At 39.4% G+C, this 23,890-nt stretch overlaps 2 protein-coding genes across 3 annotated transcripts in view; one reads left to right on the plus strand and one right to left on the minus strand.

Annotated features, from left to right (window-relative positions):
• Window positions 1-12,196, plus strand: part of gabbr2 (gamma-aminobutyric acid (GABA) B receptor, 2) — an 877,108-nt gene extending 864,912 nt beyond the window's left edge. Inside the window, 3 exon segments of the mRNA XM_048608319.1 lie at window positions 151-280; window positions 7,477-7,597; window positions 9,269-12,196. Coding sequence (XP_048464276.1) covers window positions 151-280; window positions 7,477-7,597; window positions 9,269-9,434 — 417 coding nt within the window. The 3' untranslated portion in view covers window positions 9,435-12,196.
• A 5,105-nt stretch (window positions 12,197-17,301) lies between these two features.
• elp2 (elongator acetyltransferase complex subunit 2) overlaps window positions 17,302-23,890 on the minus strand; it is a 98,284-nt gene continuing 91,695 nt past the window's right edge. For both annotated transcript variants that reach the window (XM_048611020.1, XM_048611015.1), the window contains one exon: window positions 17,302-21,845. In XM_048611020.1, the coding sequence (XP_048466977.1) occupies window positions 21,689-21,845 (157 nt within the window). In that variant the 3' untranslated portion in view covers window positions 17,302-21,688. The remainder of the gene's footprint in view (window positions 21,846-23,890) is intronic.

The raw sequence follows: 23,890 nt of genomic DNA on the forward strand, positions 1-23,890 counted from the left end.
CTTGGACATGGTACATTGCAATTAAATTCCTTGAGGAACTGATGCTTAGAACTCTCTGTTTGCTTCTAGTTTAGAAAAGGTCACAACAACTCGCATAGGCATAATTGAATCTAAACTGTATTCATTGAAGTTGCGTATTTCCCTTTACAGCTTGACAAAGAGCTGGAGGAGGTTACCATGCAGTTACAGGACACGCCTGAAAAGACGCAGTACATTAAGCAAAACCATATTCAAGAGCTCAATAACATCCTGAGCATACGGAACTTCACAGATGGAAAAGGTAGGAGCATCTGTTTATAATACCCTTAGCAAATTCAGCAACACTTTAAAGGAGACACAGCCAGTGGGTTTTTGACATTGTTTAATAATTTTTGATGTATGGCAGCAAATTATAGGTATTAATTTAAATTATCTTTGCTGCAAATTACAATATTTTAGTACATTTGTCCTGAAAGACTCTTTTTATGCAGTTAACAATTTCCAAACTAACTTAGGTAACCTTGGACAAGTTATCTGAAAGACTGGAGTCTAATGTACAGAATCTGTATTTCTTGTTTTCCTTGCCTGGACTCTAGCTCTGGTTGTTCTCTGATGTGCAGTGGAGAATGTGATCCTGAGAACAGGACTGAAGAAATATCAAAGCCAAATAGATTAGATTTTTCTGGGCGACTAGATTTTATAGTGTTCCATTACTGAAGGGATTACATAGAGATACCTGTTCAGGACAAGTAGAAGTTACATAGGTTCTTATAACTCTGATTTACAAGAAATAGCGAATAAAATATTAAGACAGTATGAAGAAGGAGTTAAACTGTGTTAGGTCAAATATTCAAATACATTTCCTTCTAGTTTTTGCTTTGGAAAGCTTGACAAGTATTGACAGAGGAAATTAATTATCTTTCCCAACATTTTAAAGAATCTTTATTCCCATCAGTTTAAGTATAAATCTTTAACCATTATCAGTAAGGTTTGGGATTATTAGGCTTAATCCTATCATAAATTGACTGTCACATTGATGAATTTCTCTCAAGCTCTAGTGAGATTTCTTGGGCTAGCTTCCCAAACTCACCTCATTACCTGTGCACCCCACCCCCATGGTGCCCTGATCATTGCCTACTTATCACAGGCAGAAGTACTGGCCATTCCTGGGACCTCCCAAGATTCTGGCCACAATCTTTAAAGCCCAGCGGTGTGTTATGTATGTAGTTGGAGATGCTTGCTGTCCCTTTAAGAGAGTCAGGTGATTCAGAATGGGAGCTTTGGGCCAATCTAAGTCTGACTGTGTAGCTGTAAAGAGATGTAACAAATCATTCCTGGCCTACCTCGTGGTCTATATATAATTTATAAATTGACCTAAACATAATATTGTGTGCTAGTCAAGCAGTGGAAGTGTACAGTTGGCCTACATGGTCTCTTTTGTTTGCCACAGACACATCAGATGAAGGGTAATTGGCATCCCACTTTGCTGATTAGGACCTGGACATTCTGTTGAACAGGAGGTTGTGCACATTTGCTACTGTCCTAAGGTTTTGACTGATATTGACTGAAATCCAGAAGGGAAACTGGCAAGTTGGATTTGCCAAGTTACCACGCTGTCTTTCAGATCAGGAATTCTTACTGTCTAGTTTCAGTGCACCGGGTTTGAGAATGAGAAACCACATATCAAGTTCATAATGCTCTTCAAGTTTAGCTCAGTTGGCTGGGTGGCTGGTCGGTGATGCAGAGTGTCACCAAAAGCCTGGGTTCAATTCCTCCACCAGCTGAGGTTGCCATGAAAGGTTCTCCTTCTCAACCTTTCCTTTGTATAATGGGGTGGCATGGTGGCTCAGTGGTTAACACTGCTGCCTCACAGTGCCAAGGACCTTGGTTCAATTCCAACCTCTGGCAACTGACTGTGTGGAGTTTGCACTTTCTTCCCATGTCTGCATGGGTTTCCACCAGGTGTTCCAGTTTCCTCCTACTGTCCAAAGATGTGCATATTAGGTGGATTTGCCAAACTAAATTGCCCGTAGTGTTCAGGGATGTGTAGGTTAGGTGCATTAGCCATGGGAAATGCAGGGTTACAGGGATAGGGTGGGGGATTGGGTCTGGGTGGGATGCTCCTTGGAGGGTCAGTGTGGACTTGTTGGGCTGAATGGCCTGTTTCCACACTGTAGAGATTCTATGGTCCATATCAATAAAGTGAGATGACGTAACAAAGGGGATGTTAATTATATGCTAATTCTAATTCTAATTCATGCAAGTAGGCCTCTCAGTGCTCAATAACAAGATTCCTATCTCACCGCCCAACACTTCCTTGAAAAACGGGAATTTTTGCTGTCATCAGCAGGAAGCTCCTCACTGCCGATCTTGCACGATTCTCTAAACTTTCTCGTGAAAGTCCACATTACTCAGGGCTGGGAAGATTCCAGTTAATGTGATGATTAGCAGACAATCTTCCTTGGCAAAACGGAGGTTAACAGAGGGATTTACTTAGCAGCTATTGACTCATCTCAGGCACAAATCCAGCTTTTTAATTTGTATTTTAAAGACTGCATCAGGAGAGACCTGTATCTCAATGAAGAAGGCATGGTGACCTTGCACCAATTCTTCCCCAGCGCTCAGTGACTTACTGGGGCCATTGCTTGTGATTGTCTCTGTGCTATGTCTGCACAACCAAACCTCAGGTTCATGTTGTTGAGGCTATAGTAGCAGCTGTGGATCAGGAAATGATGAACAGTCACTGAAGTTGCAGGCTGCTTCCTATGGTCTGAGGAACAAAACATTCAGAACAACCCTGAATCCTGTTCCACCATTTAGTTAGAGCATGGTGGATCCGTATCTTAACTGCTTCACCCACCTTGAATCAATAATTATTAATAACCTTACCTAACAATCAATTCCATTCTTGAAATTTTCAATTGATTAGCTTTCTAGAGGAGACATCACCAGCTTGTGTGAAGAATGCTTTCTCATTGCTGAATGATCCAATTCCATTTTAAGGTTATACTGCATTGGTTTAGACTCATCCCTTGCACAGGAAATAATTTCTCTGGGAAGGTCTTGTGGTGCAGCGGTATCATCCCTCACTCTGAGCCAGAAACTCTCGGTTTAAGTCCCACTTCAGGATTTAATGGCTACATAATGTGGCCTTACTGGTTGATTATCAGTTTATAAGTATATCTAATATACATGTGGCAGGCAGTAAGAGTGGGAGTGTTTGCTCATCATCCAAAACCACAGTGTAACAGCCTCTCCATATTAAAAGTCTCCGTGTGCAGGTTCTTGCTATGAGCCATGTTCCCTCTAGTTTTTTTCTGCTGCTGTGTGATCTCTAAGGTCCGCGCATAGCAGCGGCTTCTGGAACAGGAAGTCAGTGCTTCCTCACACTGACTCGCCTGTGTGGTAGTGGGAATATTGACCAAGAGTAAGTGCCATTCTCATTTTTAGGGGCTAGCACACAATTGCTCTCTTTCTGCAAAATCAAGTCCATTTATCATCTTAGGCGCATCAATTAGATAACAGCTTAGTCTCCTATATTAATGAAAATACAAGGAACCTCTACTTAAAAATTACCCATATGGCATTGGCATCATTCTGGTGCATCTGCACTGCACCCTCTCCAAGGCCAGAATAATCTTTCTGAGGTGTGATATCCAGATTGCGTGTAACACTCCAGAGCAGGGTACCTGGAGTTCTGTAAGGCCAGGAAGGAGGGAATTTGTGTGTCTTAGAAATGGCTTTTTTATTCCTGTTTGTAAACTGTGACATTTGCTTTCAATCAGTGGGTGAGTGAAAGGGCAGTGCTAAATTACACAGATGCATAAAGTGGAACTACATATGACAATTCATGATTAACTTTTATCGATGCCCTCTTCCCAGCTCCCCCTCTCCTACAGACTCTCTGTCCATTTGACTATTATTTTTAACATTTCTTCCTGTTATCTAGAGTTTAATACAATATTATTCTTCCCCTCACTTATTGCTATGCCATATTAGTTGTATTGTTTATGAATGGAAAAACAAAAACATTATGGGCCTGTGGGTGTCATGGACATTGGTCCCATATGAAATTATGGTTGTCACAAGGATGAGAGCTTAAGGGAGTCTTATTCCTAAAAGAAGTGCCCTAAAAGATGAGTAGAAAACTTTTAGTGGTGAAATCATTTCAGTAGGTAGCTTTCAATAAGAAACGTGGCTTCATGTTCTGAAAAGTTTCTCTTCAAAGCTGTGAGTTTTCATAACAAGGATGTATATTGACAGTGGAGCCTGGACTCCTCTTGGTTCATACTGTGAGCTCACTGAAACTCTTTCAGCATGTGGTTTTTGTGGTGAAGAAGGTTTTTCAGACTGATTTTCACTCACTAATAGCCTTTGCTGCTTCCCTCTAGTAAGCCTGCATCATGAGGCCTCCTAACTTGCTTTCCATCAGATGATCCCTTCCTTTCTACCAGCAGGAGATGGACTAGTACATCAGGTAATAAAGAAATAAATGCAGGTTTCAGCAGCAGATGAGTGGAGACAGCAACAAAGTTGGGTACTTCTGCCATCTTGCTGAGAAGTGGCGTTGCCCTTTAACTGGGTTGAAGTAGTTCTTTCCCCGACGAGCTTCCAACATCATATTTGTTCCATTTCTGAGACCACTTATTTCTCTCGTTGTAACAGTATTCAACTTTGCTGCTGTCTCAACTCATCTGCTGGTAAAACCCACATTTATTTCTTCATTACCTGTGGACTTAACTATTCCATTACTCTGCCTGTCTCTTAACATTTCAACTCTGTGCTGTCTGACCTACATTGACTTCTGATCATGAATTTAGAATTCCCATTGACTCACATTTCCCAGTCTCTGTAATCTCCCCCAGCCTTGTGGATATCAGCACTACTCTATTGCTAGCCTCTAGTGCCAGCCCACTTCTATTTGTTACCTAGTGATGGCTGCACCTTTTGCTGCACAGTTTGAAAGCTCTGGAATACTCTCCCTATACTTCTCTGCCTCTCCTCTTCACTTTCCGCCTTTAAGGTTGACTCTTAACATCCTTCTGTGATGATCTAGCAGTCATTCAGTTCAGAGGGCAATGCGGGGTGGGAAACAGATGCTGCATTTTGCCAGAAACAGCCACATGCCACATCCCATAAAAGGTTCATTAAATTGGTTCCTTGGATAAGAGGATAGGCAGATAGGACCTATATGCTGTGGAGTTGAGACGAATAAGAAGTGACCTGTTTGAAACGTAAAAGATTCTGAAAGAGTTTGATGGGGTAAGCACAGAGGATATTTGCCTGCTAAAGTATCTGGAATTCGGAGGTACAGCCACTGGGTAAGGGGTCCATCATTTAGGACTGAGTTAGAGATAAATTTCTTTACTCGGACATTTGTGGCTGTTCTATCATTGAGAATATTCAAATCTAAGATGAACAAATTTTTGGTCTCCATGGATTAGATGGGGAGCATGAATATAATGAATGGAAGAACTGACTCCAAAGGGCTGCAAGGTCTCATCCTCATCCAGACAACTGCATTTTCAACAGGTTGTTTAAATATTAATGAAGCTGAGAGGCTCTGGGAATATGCTAGCACCAGGAAATTGTACACACCACCAAGCACTATCATAATTGCACAGCCAGGTTGACAAAATCATCTTGTCATGATAATATGAAGTTTTGTGTTTTTTTCAAACTTTAATTTTCCTTGCCACTATTACACACATACAAAAACATATAGGGCTAAAACTGGGTTTACCTTGTGTTTGGGCAGAAAGGTCATGATTTGTGGCTGCCCATGTCAATACAGATCGTCCTGCTGGGGGCACAATTTTTGTGTACCCACCTTTTCTGCATATTTATAGCATTGCCCTGAGTAGTTCTATCATTGATTTCTGCTGCTTCAAACTGATTGCGGCCTTTATGCAGAGCAGAGGGTCTGTTGTGTTGCTAGTTGCACAAAGGCATGGTTGTATCTCAAAGAAAACCAGTGCAAACAAATAAACTTTCTACAGTGAAAATGATTGCGAAATGGATGCCCAGATAGACAAAGAGTTACAGAGTGATGGCTACAGGCTTTAGGTATTATTACAGGTGGAGATAGGCAGCAAGATAGAGACATGAGTTTCACAATGGGTGGAGAGGACAGCAAGAGATGCTCAAAGACAACCCTTAGAAGGAAGTGGGAGTATATAGCTAGAGAGGATAACTTCTGGAGCCTGGATCTATTCTCTCCTGGCCCTTTCTGCTCTCACAAAGTATCAAAGAATGTGGGCACAGCCTGTGCACTCCTTCCAGCTACCTCAATTGTCTCTTTGCAAACCATTGTCTTCTAATCTCCACACTTCTGTATTTCATTGGATAGTAAGTCCTTTAATCGGGGGAGGTCATATCTTGCATGTCTGTATCACACCTGTTCATGTGCAATGGAGATGGGAAATTCCCACCCATTTGACAGTGTTCCCCTTTTGTGACTGGCTATTGCTTTGCATGCCCTATTCCTTTCTCATTTCTTTATCAGTAGTTTTAAATTGTGAGACAAGCTTTTCTACCTCTCTGGTATTGGAAATGTAATTACCTCAGATATAAGCCATTCTACATCGAAAGAGGCAGTTATAAAAAAGCATGAAGCTTCTTATAAACTGTTTGGTTTTATTACTAACAAAATAATTCTGCTAGGAATTTCCTTGGAAGGTACTATTCTGATCAGCTGATGTAGTGTTTGACTGAAGATCAGTAGAAACTTTGCTAAAATTTAACTGGAAATTCCTGACATTTAAATCTTCAAATCCATTACTATCATTACTAATACATTTGCCCCATGAACCCAATGCTTCATAATTTTGAATGTAAATTATTTAGAAGCTTCCTAACGATTTATTCCAACTCCTATTCATTAATTCAGTGCCAGTAAATAAGTAAATAAGCTTTCTCATGGCGCTGCACATGAGAAAGAACATCAAGGACTTATCAAAGCTGCAGAAGAGATTTAGTGGAATGGTACAGAATCTTCAGTTATGTAGAAAAATAGAAGTTGTTCTTCTTTGAGCAAAGAAGGTTAAATGAAGGTTTGGTGGTGTTCAAAATCATGAAAAGTTTTGATAAAGTAAATCAAGGTAAGCTGTTTCAAGGGACAGAAAGCTTGGTAACCAGACGGCGCAAATTTAAAGTAATTGGCAAAACAATCGCAAGTGACATGAAGAAAAAAAACTTTTTACACAATAAGTTGTTATGTTCCAGCATAGGCTGCCTGAAAAGCTGGTGGAAATGGATTCAAAAATAACTTTGAAAAAGAAATCCTTGAAATGGAAAAAGTGCAGGGCTACAGAATAAAAATAGGGGAGTGGGACTAATTGCCTACACTTTCAAAGATCTGGCACATATATACAGTCATTCTACCTTTTCATTTCGCTGATGGTGAGTTATTTTATTTTTTTCTGATTTGCGTTCCATAATCATGTGAGGATGGAGTCCTGCAGAGTGCAAAATTCATATTATCACATTTCTTTATAGATAGTGACAAGCCTCTAATGAAAAACCAGCATGATTCGCGGTCACAGGTGCCTTGGGGCACCACACTGGAGCCTTCCAGAACAAACAAAGATGTCATAGAAGATATCAACTCTCCAGAACAGTAAGTAATGTAACATGTATCTCATCAGAAATCAGAAGCAAGTTTCCCCATCATTATTGTTTTTAATGTTAAAATCAAGACTGTCTCCCAAAAGCCATCTTCTATTATTTGTCAAGTAATTTGGCTTATCATTCACTCATATTATACATTTAGCTATGTGTCCTCAACTGTAACTATATCTCAATACTGTGACATTTAACTCAGAACAATGAACAGCACTGCAACTATTTAATTGCTGACTAAATCACCGGTGAAGCCTTTTTCTACATCTTTGTACCTTGACAGGAACTCAAATAGCTAGACAAAGATGGTTTGGCTATTAAATATTATTACCTAACTCTGCTAACTAAGAAACAGATCAAAACCTCACATTCATTAGCAGACCTATCAGCTTCAATAACATTAAGGAACTGTTCCATTTCAGTGACATCCACGAGATAATCTGTATACTGATGACCTCGAAATCTCCTACCAGACCAGCCTTTCTTTCTGCCTCTGTGATAGGTGATGACTGCAACGTTTGTGATTTCATTTTGAGATGCTTTAGTATGCCCTGGTTCATGTGTTGCATCAGAGCCACACTGAGGAGGAAGTAGTTACTTTTGATAACCCTACTTTGGAGCTGCTGAATGCTGACACATTTACTTGAATTAAGGTAGCACTGGTAGAACGTTTCCATTAATGTATATACTTTAAAGTGTGTTACAAGATTAGAATAAAATTATTTTATAACCAACTTGATGCTCCTTCTAACATTAGCCTAAGAAGTGTGATGAATAGAAAGTACATTCAGGTAAGGATATTAATAGCATCTAACAGTCTCCTGAAAACTTCTTTAGGGGCTAGAGGACTAAAGTCCTGCACACCAAGGATAGCACAGGGATGTCCAACTTGATTTTGCTTTAAGAGAATTTGTATGAGGCCACGATAAGTGAGAATGTTGTTTATGGCTTCAGAAAACCCTTTGCTCTGGTGCTGATCTGTGCTCAATCAGCTGACAGTCAATTCAGTGCAGGAGCTGGCAAGTTTCCCACCTGTGTTTCAATGAAGCCTAAACCTAGAATGATAACATGATATCAACACAACTCAGGGTTTAGCCAGTCCAACACCCATTTTGGGTTGAAGCTGAATTCCTGACAGGAATTTTCAGTTACTGCCAGCCCAAAAATGTTCAGAGTGCATTTTAAATGACTTGTGTACAAGTCTCCCACAAGCGTGGGATTCATCTTCAATTAAATAATGCTCTTGTACCAAAATGAAAAGGACAAGGTAGCATTTTACCTGAGTGACCAAGAATCTAAGCAATAAAGGTGACTTCACTGGGAGAATAGATAACAATTTAAAGTAGCAGTAAAGGGGAGGAATGTAATTAGAGCAAATGAAAATAAATTCAATGAAGAGACAAAGATGCCATCCCTATAATAGTGGAAACATGCGCTAACACTGTGTGCAAACACAAAATTTATCTCTGCTGTTATTGATCCTATTGATAATCTATCTCTGCAGACAATAATCAAAGAATATTCAGAGGATCAAGCCAGCATGTTTCACCACCAATGACTTAATAGAAACAGTACTCAAACAGACTTTATAGTTAATGATCTCACCCTTACTAAATTTTAGCATATAGTCAACAAATAATGATTAGTAACTTTTTATTCTGCTTTACAGTATACAACGCAGACTATCTTTGCAACTACCAATTCTTCATCATGCGTATCTGCCATCAATAGGTGGAGTTGATGCTAGTTGTGCCAGTCCGTGTGTTAGTCCGAATGCCAGCCCTCGGCACAGACATGTGCAGCCATCATTTCGAGTCATGGTTTCCGGCCTGTAAAGAAGAGGTTTCGTAGCCTGAACTGAAGAGCACTCAGTGTTTGGACTGTGTCCTCCACCTAGTTCTTTGCTACGTACACACCGCACGCTCTCCCTACCGCAGAAGAATAGGCATTTGAAACAGACACTACTGAGTTCCTGAGCCAGTTTGTGTGGTCATGGGGAGATGTCCTGAATCTGACCTGTAGCCTTATCTGTGAAGTTTTTGTTTCTGCATAAACTGGATGTACGTTTCCTTCCCAGAAAGAATGACAGGTTTTCTTAAGGAAGCAGGGACTGAAGGTTTATCAAAACTGCACAATTTTTTTTTTTAATGTCACAATCACAAAGGGAGAAATTTGAATTGCTATGCAAAATTTGATATATAATAATGGTTCACACATTAAACGAAATCCAGCATATAAATTTTAATTGTAGCATAAAAGCAAATATTTTCACTATTTCTGCACCTGAACAAACAAATGAAACATCTTGTACTAAAACCCCCAGGCAAATGTTGATATGAAGAATAAAACTTTGTAAAACGTATGTCCACTATAGAAATGTATTTCTATTGTAGAAACATAAGCCTGGTTTTGGAAGATACATTCTGTTAAGTCACAGGGGTCTTTTGAACATGGTAAGTGGACAGTATATAGAATGGTGTAGAAATGGTTTTCCTACCATTTTGATAAAAATGAAGGTTGCCAGTTAAAAATAGTACATCTTACTTGCATCCTAAGCCTTTGTTATGATAAGATTTGTTAAAGCTTGCTCACAAGATGATTTGATGATTTCTGGTTTGGAGTATATTTCTAATACTACAGAGCGAAACTGGAGTGTGCTTATCAAGTCAAAACCCGAGCGTTACCGCTGGACATGTAGATGCAGTCAGTTCCTAATTGAACAGAAGAATCAAACAAATGATGTGTTTTCCTTGGTTCAAGAACAGATAGTGAAAGTTAAACAGGTTTGATATAGATGTATGTCACTCTCCATCTCCGTCTTCCTATATGCCTTTCTGTATTTTTATTTGGCTATCTCACTCTATGTACATATTCATTATGTCCTCGGTCAAAATACCACATAGGACTAAATGAAGAGCTGTCACATGTGAAAAAATGTTTTCATCATTTCCCCCTCAATTGTCATCAGTAGCCAATCTGCTGAACCTGAGCAAAGAAGAAGGAATTATTGTGTTGTTGTGATATGTTTGGGTAGTACAAAAAGATGAAACAAAAATCTGTTTTGAAGCTAAAATACAAGGTGTACGAAGAAAAATATAATAAGTGCAAGTTGAGCTTTTGCATAACTTGTGACCTTTATCATCAGCTGACAGGTGTCTGAAATGTTCAGAAACTTGTCATTCTGCTTGACAATCTCCAACTAAGTCAGATATGTTCTCATAGGTAGCTTCTGTTCATCTGATATACAGCACACATTTAGTGCCTCTAGTGTCTCACCCCATTTCCTTACACTCATAGAATTTCAAAGCAGGTGAGTAACATCAAAGGTTTAGGGACCTCCAAAAGTGTAGCAGGACTCCTGGGGTTTTTAAAATAAGCTAGAACCTGCACTTTGTCAAAGTTGACATTAAACATCCAACTGTTTATGAACATAGAACTATGGTAAGTTTCCAGTTATTTGTCCAGCTGGGACTATCCTTCCTGTGAGGACAGTATTTTGCCGAATTATCTGGGTACAAATATGAAGAATCCCAATGCCTATGACAACTATACTCCATTAGGTTCCCTTAGTGAGCTGAATTCACAGACCAAGCAGTTGCATCATTTTGGAGGATTTTGAAACTACCTGGCTCTGGTATGAATTTCCAAGTATGTCTCAGTGAACTGACTTTGTGTTATCTCCTGTTCCTATGTATCATCTTGGATTTAAATTAGATCCCTACAGGATGCTAACTTACACCTCCTTCAAGAAGGATAGTGCCCAGTTGAGGTGGCTGACAAGTGTGGGCTTCAGCCCTCATTCATAGACTACATATAGCAGGCACTTGCCTGGACTGGCATGGAGAAGCATCTAAATGGGCAATTGGTGCTTTACTGCTACCATAGCTGTCAATGGTTGTATATCAGAACTTAGATTCTGTCTGTGTTCAAAAGGCTCCATTGAAGCTTGGGTTTGCACTTCCCTGAGCCAGATTTGTAGTTCTGTCAATGTTGCACAGTCCTGTGTTCATCAATGTCAAAGGAGCATGCTCAATGCACTGATAAACCAGTAATAATAAGCTTTTAATTAACATTGTGAAGAAAATGCTGTTTTCTGGTATTCTGAATGGTAAATACTGGCTGTTAATGTGTTTCCCTGCCTCCTTAACTTTTAACCAGGTTAATTTTTGAAGACAGTTCATCATATGGAAGGAGGACTGACTACTGTATATAATGTATACACAAGTTCTCTGTAGAAATATTATTATAATATAGCAGGAAAAAACAAAAAAAAAAAAGTATTGGACTTGGAGGTGAGCGTGTGTATCTGTGACTGTCTGTGAATACTGACTGTGTGCAGTTTATTAGGTTTAAACCATGCAGTACATTTCTGTCTTAATGATACCGTAGTTCTTTCCCATAAGGAAACATTTTTATTTCCTGCTACTATCAAAGACTCACAAAGTAATATAGTTATTTAATGTTTCTGTTCTTTTATACAGCAGCAAAAAAGGGTAAATTTATGGAGAAGGCTGTGTCCCAATGGCATTTCCCAAAACATATTCGTGCACAAATGCTTTAAACTAGACTGGAATTGCCAGGATAAACTGTAAATGGACAGAAGGTTTCTTGTACCCTTATACTGCATGAATCAATTTTTAATAAATTGTTGCAAATCTGTTTTTATGAATAAAATACAAAAACTCAAGATTTTGTGTACTGTTCTGTGGAATAACCTGACTCTTCCAGATCTAAGAAAGGTGCATGCTGGGTTCTTGCTGGTTCACATATTGCAGCACTGCTCAAAGACTGCTGTGGGGAGTGATTACTTTCGTACTGTGAGCTCCTTACAACAACCTGACTCAAACAGTTAGATCACAAAGAATAATATTCCCTCTGACAAAAATAGGTCTAGTTCCATGAAAAAAAATACCTACACTTATCAAACAAGTGAATTATTACATTGAAAGATCCTCAACATTCACAATTAATTATCCAAATTTGATATTGTTATGGTTCCTAACAAACTTGGTTTGGGAGGACATCTGCTTCCCCAGTATTGAGTGACATGGTGACTCAATAGTTAGCACTACTGCCTTACAACACCAGAGACCTGAGTTCGATTCCAGTCTCAGGTAACTGTGTGTGGAGTTTGCACATTCTCCCCGTGTCTGCGTGGGTTTCTTCCCACAGTCCAAAGATGTATAGGTTAGGTGGATTACCATGCTAAATTGTCAACAGTGTCCAGGAATGCGCAAGGTAGATGGATTAGCCATGGAGATGCAGGGTTACAGGGTCTGGGTGGGATGCTCTTTTGAGTGTCAGTGTGGACTCAATGGGCTGAATGGCATGCTTCCACACTGTAGGGATTCTAAAAATAATTTTAACAAAGTGATTTGAGACCAAACATCTGTTTAGCTCAGCCTAAATTATATCGAAAAATGGCATCTCCAGAGCCCTCTGGGATGGAGAACTTGGAAGGTTCACAACCCTAAGTGTAGAACACTTTCCTGATTTCAGGTCTAAAAGATCGACTTCACCCTAAAACTGTGCCCCTTTGTTCTAGATTCCTCACTAGGGGCAAAAAACAGCCCAGTATCTATCTAGTCAAGTCCCATCATAATCTTGAATACTTCAATAAGATCATTTCTCATTCTTGTAAACACCATATAACATAGATAACAAGGTGTAGAGCTGGATGAACACAGCAGGCCAAGCAGCATCAGAGGAGCATGAAGGCCGACATTTCGGGCCTAGACCCTTCTTCAGAAATGCTGGCCTCTCATCATAGGATGACCCTCTCAGCTCAGGGACCCATGTAGTAAACCTTTGCTGGACTACCACCAATGCACGTGTATCCTTCCTTAAATATAGATGTCAAATTTGCACACTGGCAAAATATTTTCTGTGGCATACTATTCCTAACAGCAGAACACCACTTTTTTTTTTCCCTGGTTTTGCTGGTTTCCACGTGATTATACATATCCCCTGCACTTTATACCTTAACTGTAATTACATGACGGGGAGGCATTTCTGGTAAAATCTACCATCACTTCAGGCTGCCTAGTCCTACTCTCACCACTGGCCACCTCAGACTGCCTGCTCCTGCTATCACTGCTCGCCACCTTGTTAGGGGAGAACTTTGCAGTCTGCTCCCTCTCTGATTTCTTAGTCCTAGAGTCTCCCACGAAGGAATATCTTTTTACACATCCAATCTGTCAACATCACTCAGCATCTTATATATTTCAATTTAGAGGCTTCTTACTCTTCTAAACTCCAGCAGATACAAGCCTCGCCTGTCCAGTCTTACCTTAAAAGATGTAAAAGAGTATTGTCTAGTAAACCTTTTTTTCAACTGCTTCCAACACATTTACATCCTTATGAAAGAAAAGTACTGTAAATGCTGGAGATCTGAAATTAAAATCGTGTGCTGGAGAAACAGCAACTGTGGGGAAAGCAACAGAATCAGAGGGTGGAATCTGACGGGGGTCTGAATGATGTGTCACAGATTTGGATGTGATGTTTGGTGAGGTCCATCTTGATGTCGAGACATCGTTCTACCTTTACTATTTCAGAAGCAGCGTGACGAGATTCTCGCCAGCCAACGACGTGTTACCAATCCGAAGGAGGATTACTGGACCCAAAACATTAACTGTGTTCTCTCCAAACATGCTGCCAGACGTGCTAAGTTTTTCCAGCAATTTCTATTTTTGTTTGAGTTTTTTTTTGCTGAAATTAACACCTATTAGGCTTGTTGACAGCCCAACTCACCTCATTAATATTTTGTTTCTGACCTCGCCAAACTCACCTACCTTGGGAAAAGCTGGTATTAAAACCAGAGTAGGCACTTGATCACATGCCCACTTCCACTGAACCTCCATGTTGCCCACTAGCAAACTCCAGCCCAGGCCAGGATCAACAGGCACCAGGTGCATATGTAATTGTTCCATGAACAATGATGTCTGATACTCAGTAAATCTTTGCTATCAACCTGGCATCTCTATGATGCACTTGCAATGTATCCTGGAATCCCAGACTTGGAGAAAAAGGCCCATCCACAACCAGCAGTACACACTGCATCGGGTCCAGTTACCGGCTTGGACCTGGCTGCCTACCAGAGCTGATTGCCTTCAGAATGGGTATTTAACTTGCACCTACTGGCATGCTCAGAGACATAACTTGCCTTGCAGTGCCAATTGGCACAGTCACAGAACCAGGCAGCTGCCCATGCAGCTCAGTTGTCCTTGGGCAAAGGTGTGAACATGTTGTATGTCAGTATGCCAGTGTCACATTTGTGTCCACATGACAACAGTGTTCATGCCGAACATCTGCAGCAAGCAGTTGGCAATATCATCTCAGGAGGGGGTGGGTGGGCTGAGTAGTCAGTCTCGGACATGTGCAGCCACCAGTCAGGGTCTGGTCTCGGCTGGCACAGGCTGATCAGGTCACTCGAGAGGCTGGACCACAGCTGACCCATCAGGTGGCTTCGTAGAAACTAAATGGGAAGGTGGGGGAAGGTAGGGAGTCGTAGGCATGTGGGCTTGCAATGAGGACCTGGAAAACTGAAAAGCCTGTGAGGTTAACACAATAGTAATGACTGCCCAAATGCTTCTGAAGCCACTTTACATCTTCCTTGTGGTAAACATTCCTGTTCAGCTTTGTATCATCTGCAAATTTGGAAAAATTACATTGAAATTATATTAAAATTGGAAAAAAACATAAGTCTCCACATCTAACCATTTATTGTATTGTGAAGTGCTGAGGCTCAAGTAGTGATCCTTCTGGTACCCCATTAATCAATGCCTGTCAATATAAGAATGACCTGTTTATTCCTACTCTGTTTTCTGCCTTAATATACACCAGTACACTACTTCCATCTCTTCTACTTTAGTTTTACTAAACATCTTTCTTTGGGGAACCTTATCAAAAGCATCCTGACAATCTGAAATTAATACACAGGAGTGACCTCATTGAAATCTACAAAGTACTTAAAGGGATAGATAGAGTAAATGCAGTGAAGATGTTTCCTTTGGCATGGTCTCAGAATACTAAGGTGGGAAAGAATGTCTTCACAGGACAGTAATGGATCTTTGGAATTCTCTAACCCAGAAGGTCATGGAAGTTCAATCATTGAGCACATTCAAGAACATTAAATCGATATCGTTCTTAAGGCTAATGATATGGCAATAGTGCAGGGAAGGGGCACTGAGATGGATAGTCAGCGATGACCTAATTGAATGATGCTGCAAGCTGGTTGAATGGCTGACTCCCATTCCTTTGGCAGGGGCCCAAGGAGTCAGTTGGTCATGTAGCCAAGAAGCACCTCTTCAAAATCTGATTTCAGAAGACACTGTTGCCTCACAGTGCCAGAGACCCAAGTTCAATTCCACATTTGGGTGACTGTCTGTATGAAGTTTGCACATGCTCCTCGAGGTGCTCCAATTTCCTCTCGCAGTCCAAAGATACGCAGGTAAGGTAGATTGGCCATACTAAATTGTCCATAGAGTCTAGGGATGTGCGGGCTAAGTGAATTAGCCACAGGAAATGCAGGGTTACAGGGATTGGGTGAAAAGCTCTTCAGAGGGTTGGTCAATGGGCCAAATGGCCTGCTTCCATACTGTAGGGATTTTATGTCTAATTTCAGTTTTGGGCTAACTATGACAATTCTATGAATTGAAAATTCCCATTTCAGCATTTCCTACCATACCACTAGCCCTACCAAATTTGCAAAATGATGACATCATCAGCTGACACCAGAAATTACTATGATAGTATGAAACTGGGAGAGGGAACATCAGAAAAAGCAAGTGGCTGTTCTGGCCCTAGGCCTGCATCTTCATTCAAAAAGATCATTGCTGATGTGATTGTGGTCTTAACTTCACCTTCCTGCCTGCCACTCCAAGCACCATGCATTCCCAAAACCACCAACCACCCTGACCCCCTAAAATAAGAAAACAGAAAGTTAGGGTCTGTGTTGATATTATAAGTCATAGGGAGAGGAACGTTTGGGGCTGACAGCGATTTCAGAAAGGTAAGCAATACAAAATTCCACAGGACAATGGTGAAGGGAACAAAGGTTTGTGCTTTGTGAGCATGCACACAGGTTCAGGAGATTTGGTCGTGGGTGGCAGTGGGCGAGAAAGACTGAAATAGTTCCTTCTAATTTCTACCATTCCATGTAAACTCTCCTTTATTGATTCCAAGCCTATAAAATGGTTTAAGGAATGTTAGCACTGAATTAAGTTTAAGATCATGTGCTCCCCTTTCGCATGATCACTGTGTGGTTGGTTTTAACACATGAAATTCAAGCAAATGCATGAATGAGGCTCTCAGATCAGATGTGTTACGCTCATGAAGAACTAAAGGCCAAGGAAATAGATAGGGTCAGACAAGTAATAACATTTGCAAGTGTCAAATGGTCAGATCCACCCTCCAACAACCAGAGCTGACAAACCTACATTTAGCTCACTGGCATTTTTAATTACAATTTTGAAAATGTTCACATGGGAGGGAATTAGGTGCATCTCAGATACACCTTTTCTGCTTTAATGAAGTTACAATCCTGATTGCTCCTGATTTCGTTTGCAACTCAAGCTTTGTTGCATCCAGAATACCAATTTACGTGGTTTTCGACACCAAGCATCTACAGGTACTTCACGTACAAATCTAATCTCCTATTAGGGTATGGGGGAAAATAATAGTTTTCTCATCAAATCCACACACTTGATTTGTAACTGCTTTAATTCTCTTTTGATTTGCTCTAATATTTCTGCCAGCAGATACAATGCAGGGTGTATACATGGCACTTCATAAGAGCTATTAATAGGTACTTCAAGTTGGCTTTCTTCTCTTATAAAATGATAATATACTCAAGTCTTTTGAACACTGAATCTCCTTTACAGCACATATTAGTTATTTTACATTTAAAATTAACGAACTTTTAAAATAATAGAGAAAAATGCAATCCATTGTGAGCTAAGAGTCAAAATTTAGCCTGTTTCTGCAGATCATTCCCATCTGTTTACATTTAGTTGATCAGCCTGGCTGCTGATCAGAAATATATTCTGAAACCCTGTGGTGACATCATTCCTCTGCAGGGTATACACAATCTAAGATATAGAAATGTCAGTTTGTTAAAGTCTTTGTTAGACTCTGAAACAATTCAAAATAAGACCAGTTTGTACCAGAACTGATACATTAAGAAAAGGTTACAAAATTTATATGGCATTTTTTTTACCCCAAGGAAGTCTGAAATTTTATAAATAACAAAGATCTTTGAACAGTGAAAGTTGCATCTTTTGAATGGCAAATATATTTTAGCAAATGATGCCACTTATATCAAAAGTGTACAAAAATGATTTAATGTCAGTCTGAAAAATTGGAAATAAAATAGCTTTAAGCAATTTCTTTCGAAGGCGTGCTTTTCAAACTATGCTCACCTATTCCACTTAGAAGCGCCTCAATGTCTTGACATTCTTCTGCCAACGAGAGGTTTCCTGGAGATCACACAGGCAAGGATCATCCATGTGATTTCCTCAAAACCACTATTTGAGACTTGCAAAGACACTGGAGATTGAAACACTGGAGCGATTACTAGGTAATAAACTATACTCTAAGAGGAGGTCATAAACTCCGACTGTTAAACCTGAGCACATTACAATAATTTCATCCCAAATTATTGAAATCACTTTTATGGTTGTAAAACATATCTCATGCAATTTGTTGGAACAATCTTAATGTGTTTAATCTATTAGCAGCCATTATGGTAGGTACAACAAACATGATACATGATGGTTACTGAATGGTGGGACTAAACATTGTAATAGCACCTACAAGTTCTTTTGCAAAGGAACGTATTTTATTCTGAGCAGAGTCAAATATCACATCAGTATCTCCAAATGTGATCATGGAGCACCCTCTGTTGGCTTGCTATATTTGCTGCAAAACTGCAGCTCATGTTGTGCCCTCTATAGAGCAACTCTATAGGAAAAAAGGGCTAATGAAAGCCAAGTATTGTTTGTTTGCTGATCACAGTTCAGAATGCCAAAGTACTATTGACATTTTAAACTTTTAATTCCAAGGTATGTTCTTCCTTAAACAAAACAGTTGACGCAGTCAAAAAAGGCTGCAATGAAAACTATGCAGCTATCTGAAGAAAGAGAGACGCACAGACCATCACACAGATGTGAAGGGAACTTCAAATAGTAGCCCTTCAAAGGGGGTGAGGGGTTAATAGCATGCAATTCAAAACAGACTGGACTATGATCTCTTGTGAAAGGTAATAAAGACCCACGACTCCCTGCCCAACAGCAAGCTATATCCCAAAATACAGACCCGTTTTGTGCTTTTCTCTTTGAAGAATACATAAGGGTAAGAATGAAAAATTCAGTTTTATCTTCTACTGGAATGGATTAGTGAGACTAAATACTCATAAGCTAGGCTGGTTTTGAGCATTAATGTGCTGTGCTGGTGACAGTCGAAGAACTATCCCTGAGCTACCCCTGTGCTGCAGGTAAGGCACTCTCTCACTCAGAGTGTCACAAGTCCAATTCAACCCCAGTTGAAAGAAAACTGAACTACAGAATTGTTCATGTACCAACAGTTCATCATGAATCGATTGTTTGTCTACCAATGTCAACGCTATTAGTAACCTCTGCTACAATGGTCACAACATTCAATTATTCATTTATTAGAACATTTCAGAGGCTGATTTTATATTCTTTATTTAAAAAAAAAACTTTTATCTTTTCAGACTCCCTTTATTTCTGCGAGTACTGTTTTACATTCTGTACCCTTCTCACATTTATTAATTGCTCCATCTTTGTTAAAATTAGCTCATATTACAACACAAGTTATTTTGAATCTGGAAGTATCCATTTGAGAAGAGATCCTTTCTAAATTAACCTTGTTGTAACCAACTAAGTGAACAAAAAAGGAAGCCAGTTCATCCCTCCTCACATAAGAGCTTAACAGTTTGTGTAACCTGCCTGGAATCACTACAAATTGGGGAACCTAGCCTGGGGTCTGGTTGTATCATGATGTATTATGCTTCAATGATAATATAACACCACAATAAAATCAATTTTGTTGTTATGAAATATAATTTTGTGATGTAGCACTCTGTAAAAAAAAAACTGTAGAACACAGCATTGTCCTCATGACCAATTTCTCACCCCTAACTATGCTGCAAAGATAAAACTCTCAATAGATCCTCTGGATTCCAGAGGAAGAAGGAAAATAATCAGATGTCAAACCTACCATATATTTTACAGAGCTGAACTAACACAAATAAGTCAGAGAATGAGTTTAACAAAATGACACCTGGTTTGGAAGTTCCTAAAGAGAAGCCAGAAAGCGCTGAAAGGTTGTGCGTACAAAAGCCTGCACCTTTCGGGTAGAAACAAGAACTGTAATTTTGAACTGAACCCAGCAATTTATTTTAAATCTGAACAGAAGAAGTTACTTTGTTACTTGTAGCTCAGAGAGTGCTCCTATTACAGTGTAATGAGCTGGTAGATGACTACAAATAGCAATCAATATAATACAACTCCACAACGAGTACCTGTTGATGGAGGTCTAATTATTTGCACTATAAACTGTTAAACAGTTAGAAAAATGTGTTTGAAATGTGCCGGCTCTGATGACACCAATTGTGTTGAGAAACCATTTAATTGATGCTGTTGACTTCTGTACTGCAACAATTTGAGGAATTATTATTTGTTCGATGAATAATAAAAGTCTTTGCAAATTACATTTGTAACACAGTTTTCAATGGACATTTTTCACACCTTTATAAAAGATGCACTGTCCTGTGCTTCCCATTTGCCTGCGCATGAATTGTTGGGAAGTCAGAGAAAAGAAACAAACACCCTTCAAAAGCTCTTACATTAAAATCTACATCATAAAGGAAAGCTGGAGCCCGTTTTATTCCCTCTCTAAGGTCTGACTTGCTCAGACAGGCTACTATTCTTAGCTTCATCATCTGGCAGTGCAAGGGAGTATTATTACATAATATTATGGCAGACTAGCACAGGGAATATCCATTAACACACTGTAGAAAAGACAAATGAAGATACGTGCATTTGCAAAGTCAACAAACACTTAAAGCCAAGCTTTAAAAAAAGAATTAGAACAACATTCAAAATCTTGAAGCAGCAGTTGATTTCTTCTGCACCTGAAACAATGTGATATCTGTCCATTGAGCTGTATAGCAAATGGATCACTTGCATTTTAGCAAGAAAATGTCACAAGGAGTGAAATTTAGAAGACTGCAGATTGAAGAGCTCCATAACAGTTAACATTTCTGGAGTAACTAGTTTCATTGGTTTTTAATAAATAGTGTCCAGAATGTAAAAGGTTCTTCAGTAACAGTTACAGAAACAAGATTTCTTATTTATTGTCAGAAATGTAAAAAGACAGTCTGAGGCTGGAAACAGGATTAATAGCTTGATAGAGTAATGTTGGGTTCAATTAAATACATTATGCCGAGAGCCATTTCTTTTAACAGAATGGGAAAAGGACTGTTTGTCTATATACAGAGCTAATACAAGAAGGAAAATAATCCAGATTGTGTTGAGATGATGTTAAAATTTGCAAAAACTGAATGGAAATTGCTATAAATCCCATTTTGAACACCAAAATTGTGGAACGTCATTCTTTTTCAAAACTCACCATGGCTTTCATATTAGAAACCTCAACTCACTTTCTTATAAATAGTGTAAACCTCCATTAATACATTATTGTAAACAAATTGTATTCCTTTACACTTTTCAGTTATTGCTAAGTTTCTTGACAACAGACACAACACTGCAGAAAGAAATATTGTACCATGTTGTTTCAATTGTTCTCTTCCACAAAGCTGTTGACTAATGGGCTTAAAATAAGTCCTGTAAGCTAGGAGCACGACAGCTCCAGAATTCTGTGCTGTGCTTTTGTTCTACATTTGCTGCCTTTTGTATACTAGAATAATGTTTCTCTGCAATCATAGTACAATTTTCTTTTGGTTAGTTAACATTACTTTCCTGAAATTGGAAAACTGTTACAATTTTTGATGGCGTTTTCCCCATCAGAAATGCAGCAAATCGTAACATAAATATTCTTGTATTTCAAATTAAAGGGATAATCTGTTAACATTGCAAATATTGATACTGTGATCAGTGCTACAACTTGCTAGCTGTAACCAGTTGCTGTCATTCTCATCATCATAACCTGCTCTTCCCACAGATCGTCTCCACCGCAGCCGCTTAACAGTTAGGGTATGGCATTGTCTGAAACAAAGGCAGTTAAGGGAGGTAAATAAGAAACTAGTTTGGTCATAAATAATAAACTGATCAGAAATGATGAGTATGAATTCCATTATTCATATAATTAGTGCACTATGATTCAGTATTGTCAGCTGGGAGACTGACTTGTCAAAACATTCAGGTGCAGAACACAGTAGAATTACCATCGTTATTAGCAGTAATGACAATTTATCATCCTGTTTGCAATTTACCGTACTTGAAGCTGCATATCAAATTGAAGTTTGAATACATCATTAGACCTACAAATGTTTGGTCATGATGAGATGTGTGGCAACAACTTTTTTGAAGATTTATTTTACAGAAATTTCAACAGCATTGGGTTTATTCACTTTAATCATTTTGCAGAATTTTAAAAAAAGTTTTCAAATTATTTATTTATCCAATTCACTTTTAAATGCCAATATTAAGTTGGCCATTTAAATTGCCACTATTCATAATACATTCTACAGCTTTGCTGCTTCCAGTACCAATCTTTCTGATCCCCCTCACATACTCCCTCACCTGTTTATTATTGATGTACCCAAGAATTTAAATCTTTCAGAGTTTAGAGCACTTCTATTAGATTCCCTTCTTAATATTTAATGCTATAACGAATGCACTGAATAACACTGGAAATCTACTGAGACTGAGACTGAGACTAGTCAAACTGACCCGCAGCCAGCCATCGTGGGCATAATGTAGTAAATTGACTCCTACTATGCTGGATCAATTTTATTATTCTTCTGTATAATCTACGTGCCATCCATTTGAGTATCTTCTACTGATTCTACACTACATTTATTGCATGGCTAAATATCCTACTTATAGAGTCATAACGGGATGATACAAAGATAGGTGGAAAATAAATTTATAACATCATCATCCAGGCTTAGGCTGATAAGTGGCCAAAAATATTCATGCTACACAAGTTAGATCCAATGACATTACTATGACTGAATCCCCAACCATCAACATTCCTGGGGATTACCACTGACCAGAAACTGAAATGAACCAGCCATGGAGTTAATGTGACTATAAGAACAGGTCAGAGAAATTCTGCAGCTAGTAACTCACCTCCCATCTCCCCAAAGCCTGCCCATTATCTACAAGGCCCAAGTTAGGAGTATGATGAAACACACTCCCAGTTGCCTGGATAGGTGCAGCTCCAACAGTGAAGAAGCTCAACACCATCTAGGACACAGCTGCCTGCTTGATTAGCATTTTGTCCATCACCTTTGACATCCACTCCTTTCACCACTCAAACAAGCTAGTGGTAGCCAATACCATTACAAGATGGTAGCTTACCACGGTTCTTTCAATAGCACCTTCCAAACCTGCAATCTCTTCTGTCTAGGACAAGAGGTGCATGGGAAGCACACCATGTACAAGTTTCCCTCCAAGACACACATCATCCTAATGTGGAAATATATCACTGTTCTTTCACTGTCGCTGGGTCAATATCCTGGAACTCCACTTCCACCAGCAGTGGGAGTGTTCCTACACTCCAAGGACTGCATTGGTTCAAAACCACAGCTCACAACCATCTTCTCCAGGGCAATTAGTGATGGGCAATAAATGCTGGCATTGTCAGCGATGCCAAGTTAATGAACAAATAAAACAAAATAAATACAAATAGTCTGTGGAAATTGGTTAAATAGGCAAAAAATTTGGCACTTGGAATATAATGTGAGAAAATGTGAGGCCATTCACAATGGCAGAAAGACGGGAAAAGCACAATATTACTTCAGGTGAGACAGACCCGATATGCTGTACAGAAGTGACCTCAAAATAGGAGAGGTTAGTATACAGGTACAGCAGATAATTAGGAAGGCAAATTGAATATTGCCCTTTCTGGTAAGGGAGGTGGGGTATAGAGTAGAGATGTTTTGCTGTACAGAGGATTGAAAAGGTAACACCTACAATACTGTAGACAACAAGGTGCAGGGCTGGATGAACACAGCAGGCCAAGCAGCATCATAGGAGCAGAGAGGCTGACGTTTCGGGCCTAGACCCTTCATCAGAAAAGGGGG

Source organism: Rhincodon typus, chromosome 2, assembly GCF_021869965.1.
Source record: "Rhincodon typus isolate 14 chromosome 2, sRhiTyp1.1, whole genome shotgun sequence".
NCBI lineage: Eukaryota > Metazoa > Chordata > Chondrichthyes > Orectolobiformes > Rhincodontidae > Rhincodon > Rhincodon typus.